The sequence below is a fragment of the Cnephaeus nilssonii genome, assembly GCF_951640355.1.
Source record: "Cnephaeus nilssonii genome assembly, chromosome: 17".
Lineage (NCBI taxonomy): Eukaryota > Metazoa > Chordata > Mammalia > Chiroptera > Vespertilionidae > Cnephaeus > Cnephaeus nilssonii.
In genome coordinates this window covers 32,557,435-32,583,595 of record NC_137088.1, presented here as the reverse complement: position 1 = coordinate 32,583,595, position 26,161 = coordinate 32,557,435, and the positions used below count along the sequence as shown (strand labels likewise).

The following is a 26,161-nucleotide window of genomic DNA, read 5'->3' as shown; positions in this document are numbered from 1 at the left end:
CACGCACCACATGCAAACACACACGTACCACATACTAGTACACCACCCCCACACACTCCACATACACACACACACCACAAACACACACCCCACATGCACACACACACATCCCCCACATGCACCTACACCCCACATGCACACACACACCACATATACACCCACCCACATGCATACACACACCACATGCGCACCCCCACACGCACGCACACCCACATGCGCACACACACACCACATGCACACACACAACTCAGACTCACCACACACACATCATTCACACTTACCCCACATACACCACCCCAACACACATACCACCCACTCCCACACCACCACACACACACATACACACACACAACTCAGACTCAGAACACACACATCATTCACACACTCACATCCCACATATACCGCCCCCCCCCCCCCCCACACACACACACAGAGCTGGGTAAGCTGGGCTCCTCAGCTGCCCACCTGAGAACTTGGGGCAGTTACCTGCCTCCCGTGGCTCAGGCCCCACCCCTCTGCTGTTGTTCTGTCTCCTGCACGGCCTCTCTTCCCCCATCTGCCCAGGATCTGCACCACCAGGCACCAAACCTGGAGCTGAGCCCAGGAGGCTGGGAGGGTGGGAATGCGGAAAAAGAGAGCTCACTCGCCCTAAGAGGCGGCCCCACCCAGCTGCTCAGGGACTGTGGGTGTTGGCTTGCTGGGCAGTCTGGCTTTTAAAGGAGGGGTTGGAGGTTTAGGTGAAATTGCCTAGTTTTAAAACATTGGTAAATAAATTTTAAAATGTGAAAACATGGTTGAGCCAAACAAAAACAAACTTACAGGCTGTCGGTCTGGAGTGGCTTCCACATGCTCCTGGGAGACCTGGTCTCCCCACGAGGATACCAAGTCCCCAAACAGGAGCTCCGGACAGGGTCTCTTGGGCTCGCTCAGTCCCTGAAGTCCACCCTCTGGCGGGACACCACGCCCATTCACACCCCACCCACGTGGGCCTTCAGGACCCCAGTGCCCCCGCTCTTCCTCCTGCTCTGCCCCCAGCTCCTCGTTGTCTGGACCTTGTCCTGCCTCTCCTCTTGCTCAGCGTGCTCCCCCTGGGCCTCCTCGTCCAGACCCGAGAGCCATCATCCCTGCATGGCTGACCTCCTAGTCTATGTCCGGGGCATTTCCTTCAGCCTTCAGCACACGTATCCCCTTTGGACATGAGACGTTTAAGTGAACGAATGCGTGGATGCACGGGTGAAGGAAGCATCTACTGAACTACCCGGGCCAAACTCCTACGTGCCCCTGGGTTGCCTCCAGCATTACCCACCCACCAGCCTCTGAACAGGGAGCCCCCAACATTGTGTTCACTACACTCACCCCGGGGGCCTGTTAGGAATGCAGATTCTGGGTCCCACTCATCCCAAGACTGCGAGTCTGCGGCGAGGGGTCCAGAAGGTGCTCTCTCTTTGTGTTTTTGGAACATGCCTTCTAACAAGCCCCTGGGCCACTCTGATCAGGTGCTCGGGAGACCACACTTTGGCAAACGCTCTACCGAACTGGGGCCTTTCCCAGACACAAATCTGATGGTGTCGTCCCTGCTTCCGTGGCTCCCCGCACCTGCAAGATACAACGTGATGGTGGCGGTGCCCTGGCCTGTGTCCACTGTCACAGCTACACACAGGTGGCTAACCTCCATGTCTGTTGCTCTGCCTTTGCATTCCCATCTCCTTCCGCCAGGAATGCCCATCCCGGCTTCCTCCTTGGCCAACTCCTACTCATCGCTCAAGGATGAAGCTCAGATGAATCCCTTCTGGGAGTCTTCTCTGACCCCCAAGGTTAGTTTCTTGTCCTCTGCCCTCCCATATCACCCTGCCATAAATTCTCTATTTCATTTTATTTAACAAACACGCACACAGTGATTACTGTGCCAGGCGCTACTCTAAGTGTTGTATAATTATCGCTTTACTTAATCCTTTGCCGACCTTAGGAAATAGGAACTCTCATTATCCCCATTTTATAGATGAGGAAACTGAGGCACAGAGAAGGGAAATGAGTGGAGGACAGGGATTCGATCGAGGCAGTCTGGCTCCAGAGTCCCTGTTCTTTCTCATGCTGCCGCCTCTGACGGGTCCTAGCACATTGCACACTGTGTCCCAGGCACCTGCTCCTGACTCTCCACTAGGCAGAGAGCTCCTGCAGCCCGGGGGAGATCAACCTTCCTCCAGCCCAGGGCCTCGCAAACTGCAAACTCAAGGAACCTCCGCTGAAGGACACAGCTGTGCATGCTCAGGACCCTGGATCGACAAGGAACACACAAGTCACAAAACCTCAGTGTCTGAAGTGACTTCAAATGGCATCAGGTGCAATGAGCTGCCTAACAGTCTGCTCTTCAGAGAGCGACGCTCCAGGGATGGCACACCACCCGCTCCACCTCCGAGTGACGCGGACGCGTGACTGAAGTGTGTCTCCACGGCCACGCAGAACAGGCCCGACTCCTCTTGCTCCTACAGACAACCCTCGCTTTCACTTCTGCAGGGCAACTGCCTGGGGATCGGATTCTCCCTTGGAACCTGCTCTGGTCAACTGGGCCGAAGAAGGTGACCCCAGACATAGGTGCCATGTGCCAATTTAGATTAACTCCTACCACGGCCAATGAACTCTGATAAAAAAAACAAATAAAAGTATGATGTATTTTACACACACACGCACACACACACGCACACACACACACACTCAGCTAAAGTAACATAAGCCTCTGCAGCCTCTGAAACAGCAAGAGCCCTGGTTTCCGAGGACGGTGCATCGCCCAGGACTCTGTACTGTTGCTGAAAAGGTTTGTGCTGATTAGGCTTCAGGAGCCAAGGGGTTTCCCACAGCGCTCTGTTCTCACACCAACACTGCGAAGCAACAACCACGATAACAACAACAAGGATCAACTCCATTTTACAGGAGAAACAGAGGCTCCAGGAGGTCACGCTTGCCCAAGGGCATTGCCCAAGGGCACACAGCTGCCAAGAGGCAGAGCATCCTTCAGACCCAGGGCGCTGACTCCAGAGCCTGCCTGCTCCTGTCCCACTGCCATTTGGGGAATGCGGGTTGGAACAGTGAAATGCGCATGAAATAAGCGCCCAGGAAAGGCTGCGCGGAAGCAGGAAAATGGACGATGACACATGAGCAGAAAAAAGAAAAACAACGAATTGTTCACGAGTCTTCGCAGCCCGATGGCCTTTCCCTGTTGTGCTCAAGGAGTCCCTCGGTCTGTGGTGTTATTTTTCCCCCTTGTGCTCATTTTAACCGGAACAACTAAAGATACTCATGCCTAGTGGCTCCCTTCTACAATTTAAAAATCAGGAATTTCGGAATGTCCCCATTTCAAAACTCAAAAACATCAAGGACTTGAAAATACAAAATGAATGATTTTCATTAAAGGCTATTAGCATATAGCAAGATATTAGTACCACTTAAAATAAATGTATTTTGAGAAACTATGAACTATCTTAACCTTTTTTTATCCTTTCTCGACCACCTCTACCCCTGACATTGTAGAGAAATGCCCAACACACATAAGCACTTAATAAATATACGTGGGTTCACGGACACACTTTCTGCATCAAGGGGGAGAAAAAAGCTTATTTGAAAAACCTGATTTTCAAAACTGTAACCCGTGTCATAACTTTCTCATGTTCAAAACATCAGAAGAAGAAAATTACCAACAGGACAAAAGAAAATACACAGTCCAATTTGCAGACGTAAAACTGTACGGCTTACGTAAAGCAAGAGAAAACCAAGTTCTATCTGATTGCCTCAACCATATTCCTTAAAATAATTGTAAGTGCTAATCTGATATTCAAAAATTCGTCAAAAGAAATGGTGAAGAAAAAGTCCCCGTATTTCAGGGTAGGAATAAAAACGCAAGGGGTACGCAAGCATATATCTTTGTATCATAAATCAGTGAAGTTTCTAACACCCTAAAAACGAGCACCCAACCAAGCAATTAAATGAACAAAGCAATTACACTCCATTGCCACAGACATGGGTAAATGCCAAAATTACATGTTACCTAGAAGTAGAAGAGCAGTAAGAGCATCCATATCTCAACAGCGTTCCGAACCGCAACGCATCCAAGAAGGAGAGAGCTCAGACCCACGCAGGCTAATTTACCCTGAAAAATTTTCCTTTCAGAAAGTATGGCTGCAAATTGGCTCTCCTAAAACAGAAGGGACTTTCACAAGAGTTATATAAGCAGAACACACAGGCCAATTCAGTGACGTGGGAACCACCTCATGCAAAAGCAACGCGGCGAACACAAGTAACCCCCATTCACGTCCCAGATCCCGGCAGCTTCTCAGAATAAAAATCCAGGCCGACTGGAACCTCCCACCTCTGCAGCCAAAGGATGGAAAATTTTTAATGAAAAGTTATACACAATTAAACAACCGAGAGTCCTGGCACGCTTTTTGGAAAGGATTCCTACTTTATGGTTCATTAGCCATCTGGGGTATCTTTAAACTTCCTATGTGCGCCTAATCTTGAAGGCTTTTCCAATTCTGGACGGATAAATGAGTACTTCAAATTCTTTCTAGGGTTAGAAACAGGCTGTCATAGGCACCAGAGGGGCGCATGGAATCTGCCACAAACTGGAGGTGAATCAGGGAAACCTGCTCAAAGCCTCCTCTCTTCAGACCACTTTTTCCAAATGCCACGTCTTTCCCACGTTCCTCGGCGCACGTGGAACATCCCACTCGCCAGGCCACCTGCTCGTTTTCCATCATTCAAACTGCGGCAGAAACGCCACCTCCTCACAGAGCCATCCGCGGCGGTGACGGGTGCCAACCACTTGTCTCCCTGCCATGAGGGTGAGGAGGTACACGGAGGGAAGGCGGGCGACAGCGAGAACACCATTCCCAGCATGACGCAGACGGGGAAAGGGAAGCAGGGTCAGCCTGCTTTTCAGAGCAGGCAGAGATTCATTCATTCCCCTAACAAACATCATGAAACACCTGCTGCGTGGTGGGCAGTGCAGTTCCTCGGGTACCGAGGGAAACATGGCGTGGACCCCTCTCTCAGAGCAGACAGTCTCGTAGGAGGAAAAGATACAAGAACTGAAAATGATGATAATGCATGGTTAGTGCAAGAAGGGAACAGAGTCAGCCATTATGCTCAATTAATATTGGACAAAGGAGGTAAGAGTAGACAATGGAGTCAAAATAGTCTCTTTAATAAATGGTGCTGGGAAATTTGGACAGATATGTTCAAAAAAATGAAACTAGACCACCAACGTACACCATACACAAAAACAAACTCAAAATGGATAAAGGACTTAAATGTAAGATGGGAAACCATAAAAATCCTACAAGACTCCATAGGCAGCAAAATAGCAGACATATGTCATAGCAATATCTTTACAGATACAGCCCCTAGGGCAATGGGGATTAAGGAGAAAATAAACACATGGGACTACATCAAAATAAAAAGCTTCTGCACAGCAAAAGAAACCATCAACAAAACAACAAGAAAGCCCACTGCATGGGAGAACATATTTGCCAATGATATTTCTGATAAGGGTTTAATCTCCAAAATTTACAGAGAACTCATACAACTTAGCAAAAGGAAGATAAATGACCCAATAAAAAAATGGTCAAAGGATCTAAATAGACACTTTTCGAAAGAGGACATACAGAAGACCCAGAGACATATGAAAACCTGCTCAAAGTCACTAGTCATCCAAGAGATGCAAATCAAAACAACCATGAGATACCATCTCACACCTGTCAGAATGGCTATCATCAACAAATCAACAAACGACAAGTGCTGGCGAGGATGCGGAGAAAAAGGAACCCTCATGCACTGCTGGTGCAGCCACTGTGGAGAACAGTATGGAGTTTCCTGAAAAAGTTAAAAATGGAACGCCCATCTGACCCAGTAATCCCACTTCTAGGAATATATCCCAAGAAAACAGAAACACCAATCAGAAAGAATATATGCACCCCTATGTTCATAGCAGCACAATTTACAATAGCTGGGATTTGGAAACAGCCTAAGTACCCATCAGCAGATGAGTGGATTAAAAAACTGTGGTACATCTACACAATGGAATACTATGCCACTATTAAAAAGAAGGAACTTTTACCATTTGCAACAGCATGGATGGAACCAGAGAGCATTATGCTAAGCGAAATAAGCCAGTCAGAGAAAGATAAATATCACATGATCTCACTCATATCTACACTAATAAAAGAGAAAGATGCAAATTGACTGTACCTTTGTGATGCACACCAGCGAATCAGGAGTGAGTATGCAAATTAACCCAACAAAGATGGTGGGTTAATTTGCACACACAGGCACCACGCGGTCGGGGCAGGACACTTGTGGACACAGGTGTTCCACACCGCCCCAGCCGCTCTGGGCCTCTGGGCAGCGTGGGAAGGCAGAAAGGCGGCTCCAGGCCAGAGCAAAGGTGGAATGGCGGCTTGGGCCGGAGCAAAGGCGGTGCCGGCAGCCAGGGGAAGGAAGGCCCATTCTTGCACGAACCTTCGTGCATCGGGCCTCTAGTGTGGGATATAATGATCAACATAATTTGATGAATAAGAATAGATCGATCTAGAGAAAAATGGTAGGGGGGGTGGTTAGAGAGCAACCAAAGGACTTATATGAATGCATATTAGCATAACCAATGGACACAGACACTGGGGTGGTGGGGGCTTGCCCGGGCTGGGAAGGGATGGGGGAGGGGATCAATTGGGAGAAAAGGAGACATATGTAAAACTTTAGACAATAAATAAATAAATAAAAACTCTAGCAAAAAATAAAAAAGGAAACAGGGTCAAGACGATGTACATCAAAGAAGCACCATTCTCAACTGGGGGCCCTGGAAGGTTCCTGGAGGCGAAAAGGGCTGAGTTTAGAGGGAGAGGGGGAGGAAGGTAGGGAGGTGAGGAGGAGAGCACTCCAGGCGGAGGGGCTGGCGGGATCTGGGCACAGAACAGCTGGATATGGAGAGAATGCCAGGCAACTGGGCAAGGCTGTGTCATCAAGTCCAAGGTGAGAGAGGCCACAGGAATGCGAAGAGCCTCCGAGACCATGGGCCACCACTGAGAGGTTACAACCAAGGGTTGTAGGGCCGGATCTGTGTTTGAGGATGGTGCACGAATCTGGGCCCAGCCTGAGCACGGGCTCCCAGTGAAGGGCAAAGTGCTGGGCAGGGAGGTCTGGGGCCTGGCTTCACCGGCCGAACTCTTGCCTCGCCACACGCAATCTCCCTGCTGCCCAGGGGGCTGAGTTTCATACCTAATGCCCCCACCCTCCCCAACAACTCCAACCCACTGCCCACTGAACATAAAACAGACACAACCCACAAAGAACCAGCCAGAGGGTCAAATACCTCAGCTCTGAGTGGCTTGGCATGACGAGAAAACAAGCTGGGCCACTCAGTGTCTCCGGGAATCTAAGAATCCGGGAATAACCAGGCAGTTTAGGAATCTGTGCAGAAGCCAAACATGGGTCACAAGGCCTAGTGAGCACGCTTGTCCCTCGGCCAAGAAAGATGCCAGAACCATTCAGGGGCTGAGGATTCCTGCTCCCAGCCATCCGCCATTAGCACCAAAAATAAAAAGACTCGGTTGTTTTCAACCCCACTGCCCACTTGGAGGACCGGGGCTTTGGGCCTACTTGCTCACCTGGAGGGCCCTCGGTTTCAGAGTGAGCCCCCCACTCCCTCCCAGATACTCACAGAACTGCAGGCTGAGGCTCAGGAGGGCCAGCAGCGCAGCGAGCGCCAGCAGCAGCAAGAAGCGATTGCGGAAAAGCATTATTATTTGTTCTGTCTCCTCCTCATGGTTTCACCTCAAATCGGGAACGTGCCCTGTGAATAAAGCAGAGGCAATAAGCATGTGTTCTGACCTGGAAAAACCAAGTTTGGCAACTGATGAAAATAATCCAATCAGCCCAGGCCTCCGGCAGGCAGACGTGAGTCCCAGCGGGAGAACAATGGCGAGCTTCGGGTTCCGTCTCTGCCCCCAAATGAGGCCGCCAAGAACGGGTCTGTCAAGTTAATAAGAGGAAACCAGTTCGTGAATGGTCCGTTTATCTGATATCGACAGGGAATGAGATACTTTACAGCGTGACCTTTCCAGAGAAAAAGGTAAAGGAAGTTTATTGAGCACCTATTAGTACAGTGTGCAGGGCAGTGAAGTGTTTCTGGGACCAGCTCACGATCACCCCATTCTGACCCCCAACTACTCTCTCTCTCTCTCTCTCTTTTTAAATTACCCTAGCTTCCAGTCTTATGTTCTTTTTAAAAATATATTTTTATTGATTTCAGAAAGGAAGGGAGAGGAAGAGATAGATAGATACATCAATGATGAGAGAGAATCATTGATCGGCTGCCTCTTGCACACCCCCTACAGGGGATTGAGCCTGCAACCCAGGCATATGCCCTTGACTGGAATCGAACCTGGGACCCTTCAGTTCGCAGGCCAACGCTCTAACCACTGAGCCGAACCAGCTAAGGCTGCCTCTCTTTTTTTTGATGAACGTTTTGCTAAGATGACCCCGGTCTTCTTTATTTTTCACATTAACCTGAACGCCAATCACTGCGATATATGGCACAGTAATGTCTTTAGGGACAGGTGGGGTGTACCTGGGGACCTGTTCCTATAAGCAGCCCTTTCTGTTAACTAGAGACCTTCCCCCCCACTTGACCATTGAGCTATTTCAGCTGCATCTACAGGTCTTCCTGCAGCCCCACCCACCTCAGAACTGTGCACAAGGGCTCTAAAAAAAATGTTGCATACGGCCCTAAATGACCCTGCTGTGAAGGAAAGAAAAAGTTAATGTTCCCTATAGGTTTTTCCCCCATCACTCTTAGATACCAAGTTTATTTCCTGGTCTCATTTGCATTTGAAGTAGAACTTGAACATCACACTCTTTAGAAAAGGGTCTTCAACCAGAATAAAATTAGAACAGTCATTTCCAACTGGATTTTATCAGCAGAATCTTTTCCACCTTCAAACACAATCTCCTTCAGAGCCCAGACAGACACGGTCGGATAAAAGCTCACCTGCCGATGTGGTGAGTGTTGCACCACTTTGTGAATATACAAAAAACTACTAAATTGCACACCAAGTGACTTGTACGCTCTGTGGATTCTAGCTCAATAAAGCTGTTGTTTTGTTTTGTTTTTTAAAGCCTATCTGCAGGGCATGAAGCAGCAGCCAGAGCCCTGGAGTCCCCTCGTCCCCATCCCCACCCCCACAAGGGCCCTGCAAAGGAGTTTGAGAACCACTCCTTTCAGGGTTATGTCAGAGAACATTTGCTCAAAGATCGACGTAAATACACACGTACCTCACAACTGGGTCTGGACATCTGGCAACCAGCATTTCTGTCAACAAACAGATCCCCATTTTACACCTTCAAAGGAACACGGCTTCTGTCCCTTTAGTTACTGCCCCCCACTAAGGGCCAGTGCCTCCTGTCCCAGGACATCGTGTCCTGGGACACTCCACTCCTTGCCCTGGTGGGGTCTCTTGCTTCAGCCCCTCGGAGAGCAGACCTGCCTCTTGGTTGCTCTGCACTTGGGCGGGGGAGGTCAGGGCCTTCCTTCTGATGCTGGGCCCGGTCTGCCCGCCCCCCCCCCCCCCACCACCACCACTTCCTGCCTCCAGTCACTCAGGGGATTTTTTCCATCACACTTACTGGCAGCTGCGGCTATTGGAACTACTAAGTCTGCGCCCTTTGGTTTTACCAGACACTGCCTTTGCATACGGGGAGGAGCCGCAAGATGGCTCCGAGTTGTCTTCACGCGGGCATTAGGTGGAAACAACTGCTACTTGCTGAGTAAAATCTCAGGCTGATAGCGTGGTGGATTCACTGCCGTGGTGACTCCCAATTTGCTCGCGCCTTTCTGGATCAATGGCCTTGTATAGTCTCCTCCCACACGGACTCTAAGCTTAGCATAGGTGTTGGCCTTGGCCAGTGGTCGGCAAACTCATTAGTCAACACAGCCAGATATCAACAGTACGGCTGAAATTTCTTTGGAGAGCCAAGTTTTTTAAACTTAAAACTTCTTCTAACGCCACTTCTTCAAAATAGACTCGCCCAGGCTGTGGACTTTTGTGGAAGAGCCACACTCAAGGGGCCAAAGAGCCACATGTGGCTCGCGAGCCGCAGTTTGCCGACCAGGGGTCTTGGCCAATGGGACAACAGCTAGTGAGCAGCAAGCAGAGGCTTGGAAAGTCCTCGTGTACTGGGGTTTGTCCTCCTTTGCTGCTTTTGGAACCCTAAGACCACCATGTGAAGATACCGGACCAGCAGCTGGCGGGTGACAGACCAGGTGCAGGCCGGGCTGCAGACAACCCGCCTGCCTGTCACCACACATGTGAGCAAGGCCATCCCAGATCATCCAGCCCAGCCACGCCACCGGCAGATGGATATCAGGAGGGTCAGCCCAGACTAAAAGAACCACGTGGCCAACCCACACAGCACAAGCAAATATAACGGGTGCTGTTTTAAGCCACTACATTCTGGGAGCTTGATATAAAACAAAGAAACTGATATAATAAAGAGGAAATGCCTAGCACCTTTACTAGGAATTTCTTCTTCTTCTTTTTTTTTTTTTTTATTGATTTCAGAGAGGAAGGGAGAGGGAGAGATAGATAGAAACATCAATGATGAGAGAGACTCATTGATTGGCTGCCTCCTGCACGCCCCCTACTGGGGATCGGGCCTGCAACCTAGGCATGTGTCCTTGACTGGAATTGAACCCGGGACCCTTCAGTCCGCAGGCCGATGCTCTATCCACTGAGCCGAACCAGGTAGGGCACTAGGAATTTCTAAGCCAGGGTCTAGTCCCCACATCTTCATCTGCAGGCGTCGTTTGCAAAGCTCCCTCTTGTCTGCATTCTTCAATATGCTGAGCGCTATTTGGGAAAAAAAAGGGCTATATTTAGTTCTAGACTTAAAATACTGAGGACATGCTGGGTTAACCAGATGGCTGGGATCACGTGACTGCCTTACTGCTTTTAGCTTTCAGGCTACTGACATCTCTGCGTATCTGATGCTTTGCATTTGATGACACGGGCCTCGATCTGGGAGCACCCACCCCTCCCCTTGATGCTGCCTGGGTTTCTGTGCCCCACTCCCCTTCTGACTCTCCCCAGGCAGCTGCCAAATGCCGGGTGATGGTCAGGGTCTCGCTGCCTCCGCTTGTGCTAGGGACCAGCTTGGCGTGACCACAGCCCTGAGAGTGACGAACACATGCTTGATTCTGGAGCCTATTTCCTCAGGTAACTGGGAGAGGAAGGCCATGCTTTGTTCTTAATTTTAAAAAAAAAAATGACTATAATGATGACATAATCCAAAATTCACACGGACTGGAAGATGTTTGTGTTTGCAGCTGGAACTAGGACGCCATCCAGTGTGTGTGTGTGTGTGTGTGTGTGTGTGTGTCTTCACGGGGAACAATTCCTTGGCGAAAGGGACTGACAGGAGCCCTGACACAGTGGAAAGGGGACTGGCACACCTGTGACAATTCCCTGCTCGGCCACGTGGTTTCTGGGTGCCCTCCTCACAACGGACTGACTTCGCTGCTCAGGCCCTAGGATCCGCTCTTTCACGAAGAAGGGGCTGAGAGTATAACGAAGCAGGAGGGTGGTGAGGAACAGCTGTGGTCACTTGCAGGACCGTGGCACCTGTGTTGGGCTCCCCCGCTCTGGGGGAATCACAGGGACCCGGGGACTCCGTACCACCCTCAAAACACAAAGATCTGCCCGTTCCCTGGAGCTGCTGCTTCTGTCCCAGGCTGTTCCTCTTCCAAACCCTGGCCACTGGCCACGTCCCTACTCCCCGGCCCAGCCCCGACGGCCAGGGCAGGCAGCCACGTTTGCAGCCGGTTCCTGGCAAGACTTCCCCGGGGCTGATTCAGCTGTGGTGCCCGACAGTGCCGCGGGGTCTCCGGCCGGGCACATCCGTGCCCACTTCTGTTGGGCCCCATCCTAAAAAGAGGAGATCACCAATTAAAACCCTAAGTCCTGTAGATGGTGTACAGAATTTAGGGTTTTAAAGATGACCATAACTGCTTGTAAGAAAAATGTGCATTCAATTCTCTCTCATTGGTGTCGTTAAAATGCCGTTACCAAGCTAGAGAGGTGGTACTCAAGAAAACGCTTTACATGTAATTATACACTTTTATTTTACTTTGTTCTCTCCGTCTCTGGCCCAAGCTCGGGCCCCACTCTCCATAGACCCCTTTCTCTTTTTCCGTCCCTCGCAAGGAGGCTCAGGCCGCCATGCAGGGAGCCACACCATCTGGGGGTCCCTTCTGGCCATATTCCTTCCACGGGGGCCTGCACCCCACCCCCCAGGGGAGGCTGCAGCTCCTCTGGACACTCCACCAGACCCGTCCACATCATGCGAAGTGACAGCCACGTCTCTGGGTCCACAGCCTGCTCACTCGCAGCCCAGAGGATAAGGTCCCTGGGAAGACGCGCTGGCCCCTCAGCAGGCGGAGACGCTGGGATTGCCACCTGCCTCGGCGTGGCTCCCCCGTCTGCTAATCCCAGCACCTCTCAGGCCCCAGGGCCTTGCGTGCAAAAGGTGCTCTAGACCCAAGATGGCATCACGGCCAAACCCAATTCCTGTAAACACTTCCGAGGCTGAACAGACAACAGTGGCCAGTCATCAGATGTGTGCTGGGCACGGCCTGAGTCTGGTGTGCTAAACCCACGCGGTAAAAATATCTTAAATCCAGAAATAAAATCGTTAACTCTGAATTCCCGGTGAAACGGCAAACAATAAAACAGCCAACTGCAACGCAACTTTACAACAGATTTGAACAGTGAAAGGAAATCTTTTAGAATATAATTTTGAAAAAAAGAAGTACTAGTTAATAGGCATTTCCCATTATATTATGGTAAACAGTATTTCTGAATTAAGAGGAAAAAGGAACACCTCAACGGCATTTGTACAAGCCACCATTCCGCCACCAGAGACGTCCACAGCCCGAGCCCTGGCCTGATTGTCGCCGTGTCAGAGCTAGACATGCCACGCCTAGTGACTGGTCTCAGGGTCCCCTCGGATGTGTACAGAAGTCCGGGTTTGAAATATGACCATAACTGCTTGAAAGAAAAACGTGTATCCAATTATCTCCTCTCGATTGTGTCGTTAAAATACCGTTACCAAGAGAGAAAGGTGGTATTAAAGAAAATGCTTTAGATGTATTATGTACTTTTATTTTATTTTTTTGGTCCTAATCATTTTGGCCTAAGTAAATACAGCGTTATATAATTAAAAAAAAAAAAAACCCAAACCCAAGTCTATAATTGTGAAATAAATATGAACTTAGCAAAGGTAAAGTCTGTATCTTAATAGTCCTCCCTGTCCAAGGTCACCTCCCAAAGTAGAGTTTAACTACAATATCGGAGATGCCTGGCTAAGAATAAACCAACTGTGAAGTCTGCTGAATGACAGATTCCAGAACCTCATGAAAACCCCAGGCAGGGGGACAGGCACCAAGGAGGCCGTGGGCTCCCAGCAGCTACTCACATTCCAGCTATTCAAATCCCAGCTCATTTGCAGGCTCAGTTCTAACGGTTGAAAGCAATTTGTTCATATAGTCAACCAGTCCCGTGGTCGGCAAACTGCGGCTTGCAAGCCACATGCGGCTCTTGGGCCCCTAGAGTGTGGCTCTTCCACAAAATACCACGGCCTGGGTGAGTCTATTTTGAAGAAGTGGCGCTAGAAGAAGTTTAAGTTTAAAAGATTTGGCTCTCAAAAGAAATTTCAATCGTTGTACTGTTGATGTTTGGCTCTGTTGACCAATGAGTTTGCCGACCACTGAACCAGTCGATTCAAAAGAACGTATTTCCCAAGAGCCGGTATGTGTCGGGCAGCATCTCAAGTGCCGAGGACACGGGAAGCAGGACCCCGAGCACAGGTTCTGCCATCTTAGAGGGCACGGCTGAAATGCACAAAAGTATTTATGGTAAAAAGTATACGGGAGCTAGGAATTGCTTTAAAATACTGGGAGGCGGGGTGAAGGAGGAATTAATGAAACGAGATTGGCAAAATGTTGACAACGGTTGAAACTGGGTGAACATTGAGGGTGTGTTATATGATCTGCTCTGCTTTTGTGTACATTTGAAATGAAAAGTTGTGTTTTTTTAAAAAAAAAGGTGTAAAAATAAAAGGAAGCTCCCAGTCTGATCAGTGGAACAGCGAGTTAATATGTGGAGACCATTAGGCCATATGAAACCAGTGGCACCGGGAAGCAGGATGGGGGAGGGGAGGAGGCCTACCCAGGCCCAGAGAGGGTGGTAGGTCTCCTCGAGGAGGCTCAGCCAGAGCTCATTCTTGAAGAGCAGATTGGAGCGACTGCCTTTGTAACTGCATTTTAGAGAAACAGAAGGAACCAAAGAAACAGCACTGAGTAAGACTGCACTGATGGACTGACTGTTGGGGGAGCGGGAGAGTTTGCCTCGTTTGTGAATGAGAGGAGCCAGAGCAGGGAGGTGGGTGAGTTCAGACACGACTCAACAGCTGCATGTGCAATTGAGTCTGCCATGTCAGGGGAGAGATGGCTGCCCAGAGGCCCCTTGGGACTGGACAGGGGAACCCCTCCTTGTCTGGGTCTGCTTCCCCATAGGAAGGGTTTGCCTTTGGCCTGGCCCCCACAGGCAGGGGAGCTGCAAAGGTCACACTCCCCCTGCCCGGGCCAGCATGCACACTGACCCCAAGGAGTGGCATTACTAAGGGGACCCAACATACCCTTTGGAGTCCCCTCAGGACACAAAGCCACTGACCTCCAGGTTTGAGCGGGGCTGGGGGACTGATCCCAGGATCCGTGCCACCAAGCAGTGCCAGCTTGAGAGACAGAACCACCTTGTGGACTGACCCTCATTTTCCAGCCAGGGTTCTGTCTCTTCTCTCACCAGCCTCCTTCGGGAATATTGGACAGGAGCAGGCCCAACACCTTAAAGGATGCCCATTAGTCATGGGGGCTCCCCTTGAACACGCAGTACTTGGCCCACGGCGGACACTCCCAGGGTTCCTCTCTCACACGTGTCCTCGCCCCTGTGGAACAGCCCGTCTTCTGGGCCAGTGAGAGGTGACGTAATCCATGACAGGAATGGCAACAACCACCTCCTGGCTATGGGGTAACCACTTGGGGTGGGGGGGCCATCAATGCTGCAGATCAGTCCCAAAGCTGGCTCAGGGCAAAGGTAGCATCAGGCCCAATGCTTTTTGGTCCTGCTTTTTAGGGCTCATTATGATCTGGCCTCACCCCACAAATCCCACTCCATGTCCCAGTCCTTCCTTTACCACATAGTTAACACACGGGCTCAGGGGTCCGCTGGCTAGGCCTAAAGCCCATCTCCAACCCTTACTGAGCCACAGTTTTCTCATCTATAAAATGGGAACAAGCATAGAGTCCACCTCACAGGTTGCGTAAGGGGAGGTTAACATGTGTAAGGGACACAGCGGAGCACCTGGCTCCTAATACGCGCTCGGTAAAAGTTAGCCATGATTTCTCCTATGGCTTTAATACCCACCACCCACGTACGAAATACTCACCTTTCTTGCCCCTGTCTTTACCCCCCTTCGGAAACAGAATGCCTGTGGGACCATGACAGGCAAAGTCAGATTCTGAGAGGTTCTAAACGCCACTTGGTTGGCTGACCAGAAGAGCGGCCAGGACAGGTCAGAAGTAGCACCAAGTTCCAGGTGGCCCCGGGGAGCCTGGCTCTCATGGCTTAGACCCTGGCTGCACACCAGAGCGTGGCACCCAGCACTCTGTCACATTATTCCTCTTCACTGTGGAGGACACACTATCCACCAAAGTCTATTCTCTCCTTCTTCCTAACGGAGTCCTCTAGGCTTTAGCTGGATACAGGGCCACCCCACTCGAGACCGTATTCCCCAGACTCCCGTGCAACTAGTGAGAGGGTTAGCTCGACACCCCGGCAGACAGGGCAGGGGTCCAGTGGAAAACAAAGGCAGACGGAACACAGGCAGGGGCAGACCGGGCAGTTTGAGCAGCCTAACCACAGAAACCAGCCATGCAGGAATAACAAAATGTTTTCGGACTCAAAGCGGGAGGAATGTGAAACTAGGGAGGGACTGCAACAATAAGGTGAACTGATCCACAGAAACAGGGAAGTCCAGGTCTGTTGCTGGGCAAGAATTAAGGGAATCAATCAGGTGGCGACACAGGTAGCTACAGAGCAGGCTTGTGGCAAATATATACCCCTAGACCACAAGGCTTCAAGGGGGGCAACCCATTATTTGGGCCCCCTCCCTGTGGGAAGTCTGAATCTGCTTGGAATGAGTTTTCCACACTTTTGCATAAATCTGGTCCATGGAGCTCATTCTTCGGCGTAGCGAGACAAGACCCAGGGGGAAAACACCGCGGCTCACGGTTCCGGTTGTCACTAGTTTGTTATATGACCAAGTCCTGGCCGAGGAATAGTGACTGGAAGAGGAAGGTCAGAATCCCACTCTGACCTTCCTCCTCCCCTTCCCATCCTTGGAACCACTGGTGTGGGGCTGGGCCAGCTTTCTTGCAGCACATGAGAGACATCCGAATGGATGACCCCGGGGTGCAGGCCACCCATGTTCTTGACTGCCTACTGTCTCACATTGTTTGGCGAGAGCACAACCCGTCTCACAACCTTTTTAAGTTGATATTTCAACTTACGTTATAGCAGCCAAACCAACACCCTCACCAGAACTGGCCTTGGCACTAGGAGCACTGGACCCCTCCTGGGGCCCCTCCTGGGTAGTGATGAGTAAGCACGTACTGTACACGGTCACGATGAACGGCACCAGGCAGGGAGCTGGGTCCCTGACCAGGCTGAACGGCACTCTTAGATGTGACATAAATGAGACGTGGTCATGGTAACCTTTGTTCTTTGGGGGTTCTATTTTTTGTTTTATCTTAATTCATGCATCTATGATGATGGCCTGGCTACAGGTAACAGGAAACACTAGATAATGTAATGGGACTGGTCAACCTTCTCACACCAGGAGCCACCGTATTAGCAAGAGCAGCTCTAGGGTCAGGGAATTCAGCAACTCAAAGGCACCATCGGGAAGCCAGGCTCCTTCCATCTCTGGCCTCTGCCATCTTCTGTGTTTGTCCTAGCCCAGTGGTCGGCAAACTGCAGCTCGCGAGTTTGCCGACCACTGTCCTAGCCCCACGAAGCTACCCTCAAGGACCATAAGACAGTGGCCACACAGCCACACTTGGCAAGCTGCACGTTCCTATTGGGAGCAGGAAGGCCTTCCAGAAACTCTCCAGCGGACTTCCCCTAACGTCTAAGGGCCAGCGCTGGGTCACGGGCTCATGCCCTAACCAATCGCTGGCCCCAGGAACCAGCCACAACCATCGGGTGAAAACCATCGGGATTCACCTCCTGGCGGAGGCTCCCAGGAGAGAGAGGATGGAGACCTGAACTGAATGGGAGTTCTGTTAGGAACGAGGGGGTGTCTGCAACAGCCCGCATGTGGAGAAGACTCGGCAACACACACAATTATTCTAAAAACTCCTCCTCAAACCCAGCCTGCTGAGGACGGTCCCAGTACTTTTCAGACCAAAGCGCATACAGTCATAATTACATGTTTGAGAAACATCAGTGCTGGTTTGCTCAGGCAGAACTCAGCAGTGACAAACGGCAGAGCAGCATCCGTCAGCCTATTGATGGTATACATCCCACTAACAAGGCCTTTGATGCCTATCTGACATGTGTTTAGATGGGCAGCATGAATTATTTACCAACCGTTTCTCTCCAGAAAGGAGTGGAGGCAGATAATCTGCAGACTTAGATTTTTTTCAGATCTCTGAAACATTAACGTTTCTTCCCTTCATGTGTGAACGACACGTTCCTACCGCTCTCTCCTTTGAGGTTTTTTTTTCCAGTTCAAGGTGGCTGAGCATTTCTTAGCACCAGACCAGACTGAAATAACTAATTCATCAAGCCAGGATTTCCACTTTTATGTACTTCAGTGTTTCCCACCCCCGCACCCCCTGACATTTTGGGAGAAGCTGTGTTCCATCCAACTTCGCTGCTTTGTTCTTTCTTAAGTTTTAGGAATAGCTACAGATGAAACCGACATTCTTACATTAATATGCCGAGGACCACTATGAGTACGTCAGCAACAAAAAAGAAGAACACGCAGTTGGCAGGATTTACTCACCACAAAGCCACTTTTAAAATATGGCTGATCCTTCTTATTCTGCCAGCAAACTGTATCAAAATGTCAAGGAAAACACACGAGGATTAAATAGGCAGGGCCGTAAAACTACAAATACAAGTGGCGCACAATGAAGGTTCCTGTGGTGAAAGCCACGTTTTGAAAGGCGAAAACAAAGCGCTCACTTAGCAGGGCCTGAGAATCACAGCTGTGCAATGAGAACCGGGCACACCTGACCGGCCCGGCTGCCCAGGCCACTCTGAAGGCGGCATTTCCTAGGTTAACAACACCACACAGAAACGGGATTTTGCTCTGGATGGATACGTGATCGGGAGCACTCATGCACGCCACAGATCAAGGCACGGCGCCCGATCTTTTTCAGGCTGGGAGCACACTCACCGACAGAGCTTTGACAAAACCCTGTGCTCCCTGCCAGCCCATTCCAGGGCTTGATCATGACAAAACAAGGGCTCCAGGTTGTCTACGGACAGTGATCAATGCTGGTGCCCGTGGGCAGGAGCTCCATGCCCTTAAAATCTCTCTTAGAGAACGGCTGGGTGGTTCGGTGGGAGGCTGGCAGCATCGGCGTCAGTACAGAATGAGCCCTCCTGCTCGAAGAGGTAGTGTGGGCAGCTACTGGCTGGGGGTGCTCTGGGGAGCTGACATGGGTGGCCTCTAGGAGCCCTCCATGTGCTGAGATCCAAGGATTCTCCGATTCAGATACCAAAACAAGCTTCTAAAACCTTTTCCCCTGCCTTTGCACTTATGAAAAGACAGGTAGAACAAAGAGAGCTAAGAGTGATGTCACATAGGAATCACAGGCATTTAGCTCGGGGAGGAATGCAAATTACTATCTAGCTCCAGCTCCCTTACAGTAAAGCAGGGAGGAACACTGTTATAAGCTCCAAAACTCTGATTTAGCTTAGGTTAAAGCTGTAATGAAACACAAGCCCATCAGTGGTTCTTATCATACACGGTGGTGAAAAAACGAAAGCTTTTCTTCTAAGATCAGGAGCAAGAAAAGGATGCCCACTCTCACCACTTTTATTCAACACTAGTGTCCCGGTGCATGGATTCGTGCACATTGAAAGGAAATTAATTAGAAGAAATATTTTAATATTGCTATTTCCCCTTTCTCTATAATAGAAGTGTCAACTAAATTCACAATCGACAATGACAGATTGAAACACACGCATGCGGTTGGCGCCAGCGAGAGCTTTATATGTATAGCGCATGCGCGAGTCAACTTAGCCTTTTATATATATAAACTAGAGGCCCGGTGCACGATGTGCATCGGTGGAGTCCGTAGCCTGGCCTGCAGGGATCGGGCCGAAATGGGCTCTCCGACATCCCCCGAGGGGTCCCGGATTGCGAGAGGGTGTTCTCGGGTGATGCACCCCGTAATTGGGCTCCCTCCTCTCTGGGTCCAGGTGCATAATCTGAGAACCGCAGCTGCCAAGTCACCACAGCTCGGCAGTTCCTGCATTGAGCATCTGCCCTCTGGTGGTCATTGCGCATCATAGCTACTGATCGGACGGCCAAACGGTAGGATGGTCACTTAGGCTTTTATATATGTAGATAAACTTGTTTAATTAGATCTGCTTTCTGGTTTAGCTTTCTGATTTTCCAGCCCAGTGAAGCACCCCAACTTCTCTTTCAGGTCATTGTCAGCAACACAGCAGTAAATATCAACATGAAGCAGATTATTATTGTAGATCACGCAGGGAAAATAAAGGGTAAAATATTTTACTGTAGCAGTGTTTGACTATATTTTGTGCAGTGAGAAAACCTAAAGTCATTTTTAAGTTCCACCATTTTTTACTTCTTTTTTGTAAGGTCAAGTTTCTAAACTTTCGAAATCTCTGTTTTCTGGCTAATGAAAAGAAAATAAGATTCTACCGAGTCTCCTATCTACCTACTCTAGGACTTCTGTGAGGATCAAAGGAGACGAGGCACGTGAAAACACCTCACAAACATTTGGTTGAACTGTAAAATGTTTGCACTTGGCTATAAAGCAAGTCAGGTTCCTGGGCTGAAGAAACTCCAAGGAGGCTAGTGGCTAGGGAGAGAAAGCCGGGTGTTGTTACATGACGTCATTACCCGGCACCCACAGCAACCGTTTCCGGGCTGGGCTGTGGGCTGCGGGCTGCATTTTGCCCCAGGGGTCTTGGCAGCATTGGCTGTGATTTGGGGGGGGAGGGGGTCGCTCCAGGGTGGTGGCGGGGCCTGTGTCCCACTTGGGGAAGCTGAGTGTTGGTTTGTCAGCACCAGGTCTGTGTACTGTTTATTTTTAAATGGCCAGTGTGCATCACGGCAGCTCCTGCGTTGAGCGTCTGCTACCCCTGGTGGTCAGTGCACATCATAGCTACCGGTCAGATGGATGAACGCTTAGCCTTTTATATATATACTAGAGGCCCGGTGCATGAAATTCGTGCATGGGGGGGTGTCTCTCAGCCCAGCCTGCACCCTCTCCAATCTGGGACCCCTTGAGGGATGTTCGACTGCCCATTTACAGGGATCGGGCCATGTGGGTGTGGCCAGCCTGGGTGAGGGGCTGAGGGCTGTTTGCAGGCTGGCCACACCCCCCGGTGACCCAAGCTTCCAGCCCCTCCTTTTTTTCTTTTCTTTTTTTTTTTCAGCGCCTCCTTGAGCGAAGGCCAGGGCCGGCTGGAAGCAGGTATCTGGGATTTATTTATCTTCTATAATTGAAACTTTGTAGCCTTGAGCGGAGGCCAGGGCTGGCCAGGGCGGGTGGGAAGCTTGGCTTCCTCCATCACCAGGGGCAACCCAAGCCTCCTGCTTCCTCCAGCTCCATGGCCACCGCCATCTTTGTTGGGTTAATTTGCATACTCACTCCTGATTGGCTGGTGGGTGTAGCAGAGTGATGGTCAATTTGCATGTTTCTCTTTTATTAGTGTAGATAGATAGTACTGGAAGTACTAGCCAGAGCAATTAGGCAAGATAAAGAAATAAAAAGCATCCAAATCAGAATGGAAGAAGTAAAAAGGTCTCTATTTGCAGATGACATGTTATATACAGAAAATCTAAAGACTCCACACAAAAAAAGACCCGTTAAAATAAACAAATTCAGTAAAGCTACAAGACAAAAATCAATTGCATTTCTATACACATTTCTAACAATGAACTTTCAGAAGAGAAATTAAGAAAACAATCCCATGCCTGGCCGGCATGGCTCAGTGGTTGAACATCGACCTATGAACCAGGAGGTCATGGGTCGATTCCCTGTCATGGAACATGCCTGGGTTACAGGCTCGATCCCCAGTAGGAAGTGTGTAGGAGGCAGCCGATCAATGATTCTCTCTCATCATTGATGTTTCTATCTCTCTCTCCCTCTCCCTTCCTCTCTGAAATAAATAAAAATGTATTTTTTTAAAAAGAAAGTAAACAATCCCATTTATAATAGCATCAAAAAGAAAAAAATACTTGGGAATAAATTTAACTAAAGAGTTGAAATATCTATACACTGAAAACTATATGACACGGATGAAAGAAATCAGAGACACAAATAAATGGAAAGATGCTCTTTGCTTATGATTTGGAAAAATTAATATTAAATGTCCATACTAACCAAAGCAGTTCTATCAAAATTCCAATGGCATTTTTCACTGTAATAGAAAAAAAAACTATCCTAAAATTTGTATGGAACCACAATAGCCAAAGCAATCTTGAGAAAGAATAAAGCCAGAGGCATCACGCTTCCTGATCTAAAACTGTATTACAAAGCAAAAATCAAAACAGTATGGCATTGGCATAAAAACAGACACATAGTTCAATGGAACAGAATAGAGAACCCAGATTAAAAACACAAAGCAAAACACATGCATATGTGGTCAATTAACTTGTGACAAAGGAGCCAGAAATATACAATGGAGAAAAGACAGTCTCTCCGATAAACGGTTTTGGGAAAACTGGACAGCCACATGCAAAAGAATGAAATTGGACCCTTATCTTGCACCATAAACAAAAATTAACTGCAAATGGATTAAAGACTTGAACGTAAGACATGAAACCATAAAACTCCTAGAAGAAAACATAGGGGTAAGCTCTTTGACATTGGTCTTGTCAATGATTTTTTGGATTTGACACTTAAAAGCAAAAATAAACAAGTGGAACTACATCAAACTACAGAGCTTCTACACAGCAAAATAAATAGTCAACAAAATGAAAAGGCAATCTATGATGTGTGACAAAATATTTGCAAATCATATGTCGGATAAGGGGTCGATATCCAAAATATATAAATAACGTATACTATTCACCCACTCTGTGCAGTTCAGTGGTTAAGCATCAACCTATGAACCAGGAGGTCATGGTTCAATTCCCATCAGGGCACATGTCTGATTGTGGGCTCAATCCCCAGGAGGGCATGCAGGAGGCAGCCAATCAATGATCTCTCTCATCATTGATGTTTCTATCTCTTTCTCTCCCTTCTTCTCTGAAATAAATTTAAAAATATTTTTTAAAAAAACTTATACTACTCAACAGCCCCCCAAAAAACCAACAACAACACTCTGATTAAAAATGGGCAGAAGAACTGAATAGACATATTTCCAAAGATGGCATAAAAATGGCCAACAGGTATATGAAAAGATGCTCAACATCAGTAATCATCAGGGAAATGCAAATCAAAACCACAACGAGATACCACCTCATACCTATTAGAATGACTACCATAAAAAGCAACAAGAGATAACAAGTGTTGGTGAGGATGTGGAGAAAAGGGAACCCTTGTGCAACTCCTGGTGGGAATGTAAATTGATGCAGCCACTATGGAAAACAGTATTGAGATTCCTAAAAAAAAATAAAAATAGAAATACCATATGGTCCAGCAATTCCACTTCTGGGTACAGATCTGAAGGAACCAAAATTACTATCTTGAAGAGATATCTGTACCCCATGTTCACTGCAACATTGCTTCCAGGAATAATCACTCATTCCCATCCTGATACCATTGTCTTGGAAACAAACTGGGCTGTTTTTAATGAAGGAAAAATAATCTATTATGTTAAGCCACTGAAATTTGGGGATTTATTTGTTATAGTAGCTTAACATCAATACTAATACTTGTCCATATATAGGCTTTTGATAAAGATTAAACAAAATAATATATTTTGTTATATATTGTTATTTTATTATACCTGAATCACAATAGCACAATAACAGTTAATTCCTTCCCATTCATGGGTCTTCCAATAGAGTGAAAATACACCAAGAAGATCAATTTTGTTGCTTTGGAGTAACAGCTTTCTAGTACAGATTTAAATGTAGAGATTGAGGCTACCCCTTTAGGCTTATTATCAGGCAACATTTGGGAAGAGTTCTGATCATTTACATCTTTAAACCACTGTGATCTGGGCTATGATGCTTACCTTGAAACCTAACTTGAAACTGAGATAGGTAGAGATCCTGAAACTAAGAGAGCCACCCTACTCAGTGGATGGTGGGCCCTTTTTTCCAGAGCAAGTCACACTGACCTGTAAATTACTAGGGGTTCTAAAAAATGTCAACAGAACTTAATGAGAAACTGCGGGGGAAGAAGCTGTTGACGCAAGTGATTTTGAGAATGCAAAGCACTGGGGTGGGTGGTCATGATCCTTGTTTACACACCGTTTCCACAAACCTAAGCTAAATGAGCAAATACGTATTCTGCATTACCACCATAAAATTTAGTTTCTAAATTGTGTTTCTGAGGATGTGTGCTAAATAAGGTAAAGAGTTATCCTGCAATATTTAGAGGGTATTTATTGTTTAAACAATCATCTTCCCAGGCCTGTTACGGTGTTAGTTGGGCACTATTCATTGTCAACTGTTGCATTATTAGTTGGGTGTTATAGGACATCACGTCATAGATTGTGTCTAGTAACGGTCTGGGCCCAGTCCACCTCCAGACCAGGAACAGAACAGTAAAATGCTGGTTGTTTGAAGCCACCAGGTTTGGGATGATTTGTTATGCAGCAATAGTGAGTTCCATGATGCAGGGACTTTGTCAGTCTTGCTTCTACTCTTGTATCCCCGGTGCCTGGCCCGGAGCAGATACTCAGTCAATATTTGTTGGATGAATGAATAGAATAGAAGAAGGATGGTGCTGTGAGTTTTGCTGGTTACGGAAGACTGGCTCTGTCCACCAACCGTGTGATAACTAACCACAGACTGCCAATCAGGGATTCAGTCAGGATGGAGATCTACCTTTCCCCTTCCCAAGTTAGGAACATACCTGAAAGCCTTCTTTTGTAAGAAAAAGAAATCATTCTAACAGATTAATTTTAAAACATAATGCAAAATCTTGTTCCAGAAGAATTGACTTCTTTGTTTTTTCCACTTGAGGTATAATTGACATATAGCATTCTATTAGTGCCAGATGCACAGCATAATGATTTGATATTTGTATATATTTCAAAATGCTCACCACAATAACTCTAGTTAACATCTGTCACTATACATAGTTATGAAATTTGTTTTTTCTTGTGATGAGAAATTTTAACATCTCTTTTCTTAGCGACTCCCAAATATGTAATAGAGTATTATTAATAAAGGTCACCATGTTGTACATTTCATCCCCATGACTTATTTTATAAGTGGAAGTTTGTACCTTTTGACCTCTTTCACCCGTTTCACCCATCCCCATTCCCTGCCTCTGGCAACCACCAATCTGTTCTCAGTATCAATGAACTTAGTTTTGTTCGTTCACTTGTTTAGATTCCACATATAAGTGAGCCCATAAAACTGCTTTCTATAAACTTCCCGGCAGGTGGCATTGGAACTCTACCCTTTAGTGGTTTCTTATGTTTTCTTAGGATAACCATCAAACCTTGCCCACTGCCTACAAGGCCCCACTATCAGTCCAGCCTCACCTCAAGCTCCCACACCATAACCTCCAGCCATCCTGGCCATCTCTCAGACCCACAAAAGAGCCTTGCTCCGTGGGGACTGGGGACCTGTGTCCATCCGTGCATGTCCTCTGACAACCCCATTAGGAAGTGGGTCAGTGGGGCAGGCACCTGGGGTGCCAGTCCTCAAGAGGCACCGGCCCCCTACAAGAAAGAACCTGAGATGAAGAAACCTGTGCCTCTCTGAATCTGCTTGGGATGGGGGAGTGGGGACAAGGAACAGGCTAGAGCCAGGAGACAAGGCCATACAGCCTTCTTGGGAGGACTTGGGTGGCCAAGGCAGGTAGGAAGATTTGAAGCCAAGGTGAAAACGCTCAGGAGAGTAGAGGGTGGTAGTTTTAAAGCACTTTCACAAATTCTCTGTCACGTGTCCCATCAAGAGAGGGTTCTGGGCCTCCTGAGCTGGCTTTGGGACCACCTCGATGAGTAGAATGGGGTAGAAATGATGTATGACCTCTGAGGCCAGTTAGACAATTCCACGCAGATTCTATCTGATTTGTTCTCTCCTGGGAACCCTGCTTTGGAGCCCTGAAGCTACCATGCTGGAGAAACCATGCCAGAGGCCACCCAGAGGCAGGAATGCCCAAGTAGCCTGCACGGTTAGAGTCTTCCCAGCCCAGGCATCACACACATTAAGTGAGGGAACATTCGGATGATTCCAGTCAAGCCACTGCCTGTATAACTGAGTTCGGAGCAAGAAGCACCAGCTGGGCCCAGTCCCCCTCCAGACCAGGACGAGAACAGTAAAATGCTGGTCGTTTGAAGCCACCAGGTTTGGGATGATTTGTTATGCAGCAATAGTGAGTTTCATGATGCAGGAACTTTGTCAGTCTTGCTTCTACTCTTTTTTATTTATTTATTTATTGATTGATTGATTGATTTCAGAGAGGGAGAAGGAGAGAGAGGTAGAAACATCAATGATGAGAATCATTAATCAGCTACCTCCTGCACGCCCCCTACTGGGGATCAAGCCTGCAACCCAGGCATGTGTCCTTGGCCGGAATCGAACCTGGGACCCTTCAGTCCGCAGGCCAACGCTCTATCCACTGAGCCAAGCCGGCTAGGACTTGCTTCTACTCTTGTATCCC

At 48.3% G+C, this 26,161-nt stretch overlaps 1 protein-coding gene across 4 annotated transcripts in view; it reads right to left on the bottom strand.

The window, feature by feature from the left end:
• PXYLP1 (2-phosphoxylose phosphatase 1) overlaps positions 1–26,161 on the bottom strand; it is a 68,770-nt gene that overhangs the window by 20,148 nt on the left and 22,461 nt on the right. For 3 of the 4 annotated variants that reach the window (XM_079795587.1, XM_079795588.1, XM_079795590.1), the window contains one exon: positions 7,709–7,840. In XM_079795587.1, coding sequence (XP_079651713.1) covers positions 7,709–7,787 — 79 coding nt within the window. In that variant the 5' untranslated portion in view covers positions 7,788–7,840. Of the gene's footprint in view, positions 1–7,708; positions 7,841–9,321; positions 9,359–26,161 lie in introns of all 4 variants that reach the window. The other variant, XM_079795589.1, reaches the window with a different exon arrangement.